The following is a 10161-nucleotide window of genomic DNA, read 5'->3' as shown; positions in this document are numbered from 1 at the left end:
CTTTTGGGGGCAGAGACTGAAGCTGCATGTCCACCTGGTACAGCACTACTTATGTGCTGTCATTCTCAGTGCTTCTCTGCTAGTGTCTGCTAAGGCTTGGCCTTTATCCCCATCCATTATTTTACAGATAATCCCATCTTCTTTATGGCTTTCACTGTATCTCTGACTAGCTCTTTTTTCTTGGCCATCTGCAACTTCTCTGAGAACCGAGTTCCCAAATAAAACTCAGTAATGTATCTAGTGAGCCAGAGTAGTGGCATGCTCTGTCTGGTCTCCCTAAATAACCTGTTGCACAAACCTGCAATAAACTCTCCTTCAGTTGTTACTGCAGAGGACACTACACCTCTGTGGCCCAAGTGCTTTCAGAAAGAAGTCCCCTGTGCATGTGTGCTAGCACATTGCCCAGAACACTGATATTCTGACCTCAGGCACTACTGCTTACTATTTGGTACATAATTAATAAAAGCCTTTCTTCCACGTATCAAGATGTATAACCTTGGTGCCTGCTTTTCCCTTCTGCATCAAGGCTTTCACCACCCAGCTCATTCTTCCTTTGTAGGTATTCTCCTTCTCTTCATTACTCAAGTTGTACTAACTTCCTCCTAAAAAAATGCAATTTCATTCTTCTTCCTTATGGTTTCTGGCTCTAATATCGTTTACACTGGTGCACACATGCATTTGAAATCATCTTTACTTGCTTGTTTTCTTACCATTTCAATGTCCTTAGCCATCACAACACTTCCATCCTTTGCATCCACTCTGAGCTCCCCATTTTTCACAAAACTCCTTTATGCTTCTTAATATCTCAGAAAACTCCACCCATTTGCATCCTGTCCTCTGAAGGCCTTTGTCCTCCCTGAGTTATGCACTCCCATATGCTTTGTCATACTTTTGTTTTTTTTGCTCCAAAAGATAATGAATGACTTTCTTATTCCCATTCTCTGCTGATCCTGTCCTGTCCCAATAAGACAATTCTAAACCTCACCCAACAAACTTCTTCTGTGCAGGCACTTGTGGCTGAAATGACCTTCCCCAAAGTAGCCTCATCTATCATGAGAACTTGCATACTATTCTAAAATCCCTTTAAATATAGGACAATTCCACTTTCTTTAAAAAAATCTTTGTAATTCATTACTTGTCATATGAATTCCTGCTGAAACAATTGCTATTTGAGAATTTTTGCTTTGTTAGCATTTCACTTCTTTCTTTCAAGTATTTCATAGAAATTACCTACAAACACCATCTCCAAAAAACCAAGCAGGTGTAACTGTTCCGTGCTGCAGACTCTTAACAAGAATGCATGCACTGTTTCACCTGTTCTTGCTGCCTACAAAAAGACACAGCTGTGCTTAGCTGCTGCCTGCCTTTAATTCAACTGAGCTGGAAGTTCTGGTGCAGCCTGTGCAACTTGGCTCTTGCCAAGTCCTCTTTTAATCCCCACCTTTCATTTGCCCTTAGCACCTGCATCCATGTCATACCTGATGGTGCTGCTGCCCCTCTGCCATGTATCAGATGAACTCTGCCAGCTGTTTGCTTATCCCCTCACCAGCTTCACCTGCCAGATTAGGGGTCGGAGAGAAAATAAGAAATGATGTGGGAGAATTCGCTGTCTTATTAGAAGCAGCAGTATTAGAAGTGCAGCTGAATTGCACCTCTCTTGTGTATGGTCTGCAGGTTGTGGGTAACTTGTGCCTGACCTGATGCACACCTTTGTCACACAGGTGGAGGTGCTGGTGTCACCTGTGGCAACTGTGAGAGGTCATCAGTGAAACACAGCAGTGTGCACAGGGAGCAGGATCTCCTCATAAGGGTCTGCGAATGAAGTTTTGGTAAAATATTTAGTTTGTGTTGAAATAAAACACTACTATTCTTTTTCTTTTTTCTTTACACTATTTTTTTTAAGGCACACAACCTGTAACTTACATTTTCTCAGGAATTTCAGACACATAGGGAGGTTAGTTTAAGTATTGCAATAAGTTGGAAAGGATTAATTGAGAATGCACACCATTTTGTGAGGTGTTAGGTCATGATTAAATGCTCTTTACTGTGTAGTCACATTTTATTACAACTTACATATGTTTGGAACACTGATAGAAAAGAAAGCATGTCACCTATTTACAATCACTACACATTTACATTATATTATTTACAGATAATGAATCTAGTAACATATATGAGCAGAAAATGTAGCAAATATCAATATGAAACTGTACAGGGCTTAATCTCATGTCCTTTACTGTAGTTCATTTCACTGTAATAATAAATACAGTTCTATATTTACACATTTTACTTTAAAAATCTGTTAAATGAATTTTAACAATTTCAAGTTAAAAATATCTGATCAAAATATTTCAAACATGCTTATAAAAATAAGACACAAAGCCTTTAGGACCTTCTGCAAGCTAAAAAAGTTATGATAAAAGAAGCTTTCTTTAACTAGTCTTTAGAATTATAACAGTATTTTGCTTCTCAAATTTCTTTACAAACTTCTTAAATATAGCAAGCTGAAAGGAACCTCAATGACATTAAGCAGAGCAGCACAGATGGACCTCAGTTAAATTAAAGCTAAGTAAACATGGTAATAGGTATTGTGCAATGGTTGACTGATCCTCTGTTTAATCCAAAGTGGTTTCAGGCATCGTTTCTGCAGCTGTGTGCTGCACTGCTTCAAAAGCCACAACAGATAAAGGATTAAGATAAGTACCCAGCTGACTTTATCATACATAATTTCGGAATTGGTTCATGTTTTTTCCCCTGAAAGATGAATATGTCAGCCAAAGTCAACTTATGCCATCTGTAACTGCAAAATTAAAAATATGCCAGTGTGAATGGACAAGAAAATTAAGGCATACACATTGTTGGCAGCAAACTCTTCATTGTGAAAATCCATCCTTTGAGACCCAGGAAGTTTTATATACAGGAACTGATGAACAACAGAGATCATCTGTAATGGATTACCTTAATTGCTGAGCCTTCCTAATGTTAAAAAATTAGCCTCATTCACCTGGAGGTTGAGTGGCCATTAACTGAGCAGTGAATACTGGGCTATTAAATATTACTCCTCAAGGAGCTCTTTTTAGCAACAACAAAAACAGGTAAATTTGTGCATTTTTCTGTCTCAAATGATCAGCTTACACAAGCAAAAGCTGCCAGCTCTGAGAAAAGAATACTGATGGCTTGGATGAGGTCAAACAATTATGTTCTAGGTGGTTCTGTTGTCTGAGATATTTTAACAGTAGACTTGGCAAGGACTGCAGTCTCTTCTTTCTAACTAGGATGCTTCTGATGTGTAAACATACACACCTTGATTCAGCAAAGTATTAACAGATTTAACGTCAGAGAACTCTGTTAACTTAATCAATCCTTTTCCTAAACTAAAGCAATCAGAAGTCCCTGAATCTCAACAGCTGCTCCAGTATCTTTTTTGGCAATATATCCAATATGAATTTAGAGATTTTTGGTGACAGTAATTTCACTAGCTAATGACCACCTCTATCAACAATTTTCACCTTTATTTCTATGCTGCATATCCCTAATGTCAATTTCCAGTTGAGCATACCAGATTCTTCTCCTCTCAGATGAGTAGTCTTCTGCCTTCAAACTTCTGTATCCCAGAAGCAGCTATTTATAAACTGTGATCAAATCACTTCTTAAGTTCTTTTAAATTTATGATATTCATATCCTTTCCAATTTCACAATGTCCTATACAACATGTGAATGCAATAAGTGTTTGAAATATCCCAGGAGTGCTTGCATCAGTGCTAAGAACACAGATCACACAACCTCTTCACTCTTACCTGATATTGCCTTAGCTAAGGATATTGGCTATCCTTATCCAAAAGGACACGGTGACCTCGAAACCTTCAACTGAGTAGTGACTAAGAACTAGCAGCTTTCTAGAATCACTGTTTCATGAGACAGAGATCATGCCATAAGCAGGATTACAGATTTTGTTCCTAAACAAATTATCTTAAATTAATTGTAATTAATTAATTAATTGAATTTCTGAGTGCCTTTGGTGTCCTTTAATAGTTCTCAGCATGCTAATTTTTTTTATATTGATGACTTTCTATGTAGTGTTTTCCACCTTTAGATTAAACAAGTCATCTGCCAATTTTATCAGCAGTAATTCTGGGAGTAATTCTATTTGCATGAAAGCAATTCAGGAGCAAACTGTGCAGAATCTCATTAGAAAAATACCCGTGTGACAATGCCTTGACATTTACAATTACTTTTTAAATGCTTGACAGAATTTTGATTAACTTCTTTCATATCATGTTAATTTTTTAGCTTTCATTGACAATTAAAAATGTTTTGTCAAGTTAGATGACTTCCAAAATCCAAACCCAGTGCCAGTTAAACCATTTAATCATCTTTAGCAAACATGGAACTTCATTAAAAGGTATTCTGCAGAAACCTCTAGGACCTGAACAGGACTACTCTTCCATTTAGATACCTTGCTGAACAAAGATGCTTAGAAAAAACAATCATGGCACTGAAAAACTATTATTAAAACTAAATTGCAACAAACAGGAAAAAAATAACCCAACCCCTGAAAATATCAGGCGACGCTTTGACAAAATATTACAAGTTTAATATGCTATTTTTGTTCTTGGCAAACTGATGCCCTTTCTGATTAGTACTACTTCAAAAGAGAGCAGCTGATACAACTGCACAAACTTCAGCAGCTTTCATTTCCTCTCTTCATCCCAGCATTTTGGGAGCAGGCTGAGCAGGCTCAAGTATTGAATTTTCAGCCTGATGCAAGTTTTTTCATTGTCTGATTTCTGAGGCGTGTCATAATAATTTAGAGGCACTCTACACTCGTATGCACACATTCACACTTACTTTTGGGATTAAAAATTTTGTAAACAGTGGTATTTTCTGTACTGTTTCTGCAACTAGCGACAGGAAACAAATGCGACTGAGGAAAGAGTGCAGCCTTCTGTCATTTGATAAGAGGGTGGCATTAGTGAACTGCTGGTGGGCATATCATATGATATGCTGGCACTTGTGAAGGTTACCAATGCCTGTGTTGAGTCACAAGACTGTTTTTCTATGTCTTCTGAATTCACAGAGATCAGACTGGCATGTTTTGATCTCCTCCATATCAAAGTTTGCTTTCTCAGACTTCCCAAATCCTCCTTAAAATGTGGATTGAAAAGTATATAAAGCAGTGGGTTTAGACATGCTGGCAGTGGGACAATCACTAGAAGTATTGACTTAATCACTTCTGGGCTGATAAAAGTGAGGTTTAGTAAGGAGGAAAAAGATAAGAAGGCCACAGGGCAATAAAGAATGCAATTAGTAAAAAGTAGCAAGGCTATATGTTTGACCATAGAGCAATCCCACATGTTGTCTAGTTCTCCCCTTTCTAAACTACAGTAGAGCTTTGTATAAGCAACAGTCATTACCAGAAAGCAAAGGGAGTTCAGCAATACCAGTGCTACCATGTAGCCCATAGCAGCGGACTCTCCAAACGGGAGCGGCAAACAAAGCGGAGAAACACCATACTCACTTCCAGTGAGAAGGGGTATCACTGCAATAATTAGTGCCAACATAAAGCAAAAGGAAATGGCAACTTTTACACTAGCAGTGGAGTATTTTGTTTCAAACTTAGTGGCATGCTTTACAGAGAATACACGTTCGAGTGCAGCTAGGGTAAGGAGGAATATGGAAGCCTCTGAAGCAAAAATAGAGAGAAGGCCAGTTATTTGGCAACCAATTCCACTTTCCCATTGTGCTCCATACTGAGCAAAGCTACCAAAAGTGGATGCATCCACGCTAGCCAGTACTCCACTGGCCAGGCCCATCACGGCATTTACAATGGCCATTAAACCAATCAAAAGTTTTATGGAGGACATATACAATGGAGATCTGAAAACTGTGGCAGACACCAGTGCATTGCAAAGAAAGGTCAAAACCACTATGGTCCACACTCCAACTCGGATCAGCCAGCTACCAAACAGATGGTCACATGGTTTGAAGGGACCTGAAATGCCAAAATAAAAAGGGTAAGGGAAGCTCATGTAAACGAAGAAATCCTCATGCTTTCTAAGACACTAAAGTTCATACTTCTTGCAGATTCTCAGCACAGCTGAAGAGTGAATTTTAGTATAAAAAGGAAGCTGGAAATTTCATCTGTCTCTGGAGTAATCTGAGACCTTGATAACATACTGCTAAATGTGTGATGCTTATTGCACTAGTGGTGCACATGAGTCTTTGTCCTCCATCACAAGTAGTCTATGGGTTCCTTTTTGTGCCTGACAGTACTACTGTAATGTGAATGTCAACTCTTGTAATTTCAAGAAATGCAGTGATATTTGTGAGTGTGTGAAAAAAGCTGCAAACGTTACCTCTAACTACATTAAAACAAGTTTCTAATGAGTCCTGGTGGAGCATGATGTAATGGATACAGACAGATGTACTTTGGCTACCTTATAACATGTCATTACACAGTCCAAAGAAATTGTGTCTCTCTTTGCATTTGGGAGTGCTGCTTTTTTGGATCTCCTGTGTCTGAAGTCAGGTCGTTATGACTGAAGCTTGCTGAATACTTGAAGTATTCTCTGTATACTGAGGTGCATATGCTGTGCAGTTGAAGCTCAACACTCTGCAGTCAGAGAAACATTAGGTGTCTTGGTATGAGCCACCAAGGCAAGCCCCTCACAGTGGTTTGTGCTTTTCCATGAAGACATAAACCCTGCAGCTGAAATGACCTCTCTATGACTACACCTGTTGACATTAAGTAAGCATAACGATCTATTGTGTCATTTTGAAAGTTTTTCTAAGATACTATTTGAAAAATCCAAGCTAAAATTTCCCTCAGGCCTGGTTGATAACTTACCTTGAAGATAGCAATGTTTTAATGAACTCAGAGCTTTAGGCCATTGGAGAATATGTGACAAGCAAATTATTCTTTAGCTTCCTGCCTTTTCTATTCCTCTTTATATAACTTTAAAAAATTTGCTATTAGTTGCTGTTGCAAACAAGAATCATGGCTTAAAATGAATGCTGAAGTACAAGTTGTCACTTGGTGTTTTTTTGTTCATGTTTCACAATGAAAGAATGACTTGTGAAAACATTTGCTGAATCAAACAATCAAAACTTATGACCATGACTGGCTACATTCTACAAAGAAAATGATAGTGCTGGGTGTCCTTTGTGAGGGAATGAGCACATCAGTGCAGCAGTGATTGATATTTCCTAGGTATAGACATAAATTGTGTGTTGTTCAAGTTGCTTGCGTGTAAAATAACTCTGTGACATTCAGAAGAACTACTTTAGCTTTGCAAAAGACTGAGAAAGCAAAGATTCTGCTGCCTTTATCACCTGTATCTCAGTAAAAGAGTATTTCCTCTCTCATTTTCTTGACTGGGTATCAATTCTGGTGAAAACAGGCCCAGAGCTTGGTCACTGGGCAAAACTTTTGCTACACTCATAGTGGCTGAATAGTTTTGTGGAATTAAATGCAAAATTGTATATTGCATATTATATTGTATATTATTATGCAATATATTTGTATTACACTCACCAAATTACTGCACATCATGTTGCTGTCCTATGTCTGATTCACAGTTTGTTCTGCATTTCAAATATCTACTAACACTGTCCTTGAATTCCCATCTATCTGGCAATTTCATACCTGGAGAAGGTGAGCATTGTACGGAATGATGAGATTTCAAATCTTCTTCAAAGTCAAGAAAAAGGTCCTCAAAATCACGTTCATCTATTGGTGAGAGAAAAATCCGTAATGGTTACTGCAGGAAAAAGGTATCAGGAAAAGGTTTTTAGTAAAAGTTGCAAAAATGCCTGTGGTATTTAAGGCCTGGTCTTGTCTCTTTCCCTACCAAACTGAGCAGAAGCAGACATATGCCTACTTGGTTTTGAACTGTACTCAGGATTATTTTAAAAGTTGGCTTCTTTACTTCTGTGAAAATAATCACCTACAGGTACATTCTCTATTGCCTAATTTGCAGTGTGATGACTGTCTAGGAAGGAGTTTAAAATATGAATTCTGCTGTTGTGCCATACTATTATGAATGAATCAAGTTTTCTGTGTTTCTTATGTTATGTGTTTCTTATGCGATAACTAGCACATATTCTTTGCTCTATTCTTGCTCTAAGACCTACTGTTTGCAGGAGCAGAGACAGCACGGAAAGCAACAGGGTGGTATAAATGTATGGGTGCCCCTACATAACAGATCCAGTAAGAGACCTAGTGCTGAAGGGGAAGAAAAATGCAGTAGTCTCATGTCCTAGAGAACAAGTACACTCTCTGGCAACCTTGGTTATGTGAATAGACTGGGGAACAAGATGCTGGAGAGCAGCTCTGCAGAAATGGACCTGGGGTCCTGCTCCACGGCAAGTGGAACATTAGCCAGCAGTGCCCTGGCATCCAGGAGGGCCAACCAGTACCTAGGGGACATCAGGCACAGCATCGCCAGCTAGGCAAGGGAAGGGGGCAGTTTTGGTTGCCACAAGATAAGAAAGATATAAAGCTAAAGATATTAGAAAGCTTCCAAAGCAGGGCCACGAGCATGGTGAAGGGCCTTGAGGGGAAGCCATATGAGGAGCTGAGGTTACTTGGTTTGTTCAGCCTGAAGGAAAGGAGACAGAGGGGAGACCTCATTCGAGTCTTCAATATCCTCACAAGTTGAGGCAGAGGTGCAGGTGCCAAACTCTTCCTCTCATGACCAGGGAGAGGACTCGAGGAAATGACATGAAATTGATCCAGGTTTAGGCTGGATATCAAGAAAAGGTTTTTCTTTGGGCACTGGAACAGTCTCCAAAGGAAAGTCATCACAGCACCAAGCCTGTCAGAGATCAAGAAGTGCTTGGACAATGCTCTCAGGCACATGGAGTGATTCTTGGGGCTGCCCTGTGCAGGGTCAGGAGTTGAACAGGATGATCCTTGTGGGTCCCTTCTAATTCAGCAGATTCTATGATTCTACAATTCTATGAAAAAATATGCCTAAGGAGCAACATATTTTGGTTATTATTCATCCTGAAGTGTGTGGGTAAACCTAGGATGTGCTAGGATTCTGAGGCCGGCAAGAAACTACATCTTTGCTGGCCCACTCTTGTATGGAGTTAATACCAGCTGAACTACCCTGTCTCTCACATAAAGGGAAGATTTAATTTACCACATTATTACAGCTATTATTTGGATGAAATGATGAGAGTGTGAGATTTTTGAAGGGCAGACCTAAAATCATGAGTTTGCTAAGCACAGGAATACTTAAATAACATATTATTGAGTAAGAGACAGGGAGGGGCCACGTCTACGACTGTAAAGAGGATTGAATTTATTTAAAAGCAGAGGTTGCTCACAGCTTTCAGGTAGGCTTAAAAGCCTAAGATGATGGTTACCTTGAAATTGTAACAGTCCAGCATCCTTTCTATGAAAGTCATCAAGGCTGCTATTATCATCTTTGTTCCATTGGCTGGAGATTCTGTAGTGGCTCTCACAAGCTCCAAAGGCACAGCACTGATAGGCATAAGGCATTTCCATGACCCTGCAGAAGAATAAGGCAGCATGCCATGATAGTGGTTAAGCACCAGTTACTAGACTGTACTGCTCCTCTAGTTACCACAAAGGAAGTTTTCTTATGTGTTTTCATAGGAGACATGAAAATGGGAGATCTATGTCTTGCTGTTGAGTGAATGTTACTCAGAACTGTATTTCTGCTTTTATGATTTTCAATTATTTTACTGTGTAAATCAATGATTTCTCCAACAGCTACTTTCTTAATGGTTTCTTAAAAAAAAAATAAAACCACATCCAAAGATTACAACCTGTATACTAGGCAAAACCAAAACACTTCCCAAAACTGAATTTCTCCACTTCAGGAAGAACGAGATCTTTTGGAAATCAAGCTTTATTCACCTCTCTCCACTTCAACTCATTTCACAGTCAGATGGCAAAAAAGAGATTGTTTCTTGTGCAGAAGATCAAGAAAGCAGTGTTCTAAACCAAAAGGTGCGTGAATGAGGCACTGTGTGTGAAATGTCACTGAGAGAAAGGTTTTACTTTATGAATTATCTTAAAAAGGAGAACACTCATTCTTAATTCTTTTAAGGTAATTTTTATTCCTAACACTATTATGTGTCACTGAGTTCCAATGATTATGAAGGCTCCCGTTGTCAGAAAATTGCACA

The 10161-nt window shown here is 39.0% G+C and overlaps 1 protein-coding gene across 4 annotated transcripts in view; it reads right to left on the bottom strand.

The window, feature by feature from the left end:
* Positions 1-2040: 2040 nt before the first annotated feature.
* The window catches only part of LGR5 (leucine rich repeat containing G protein-coupled receptor 5), a 90700-nt gene continuing 82579 nt past the window's right edge, over positions 2041-10161 (bottom strand). For all 4 annotated transcript variants that reach the window (XM_072923079.1, XM_072923074.1, XM_072923081.1 and 1 more), the window contains 3 exons: positions 9373-9518; positions 7646-7729; positions 2041-5992 (listed from right to left, as the gene is read on the bottom strand). In XM_072923079.1, coding sequence (XP_072779180.1) covers positions 4902-5992; positions 7646-7729; positions 9373-9518 — 1321 coding nt within the window. In that variant the 3' untranslated portion in view covers positions 2041-4901. The remainder of the gene's footprint in view (positions 5993-7645; positions 7730-9372; positions 9519-10161) is intronic.

Source organism: Taeniopygia guttata, chromosome 1A, assembly GCF_048771995.1.
Source record: "Taeniopygia guttata chromosome 1A, bTaeGut7.mat, whole genome shotgun sequence".
NCBI lineage: Eukaryota > Metazoa > Chordata > Aves > Passeriformes > Estrildidae > Taeniopygia > Taeniopygia guttata.
The sequence above is the reverse complement of the archived record's forward strand: the minus strand, read 5'-3'. Positions and strand labels throughout refer to the sequence as shown.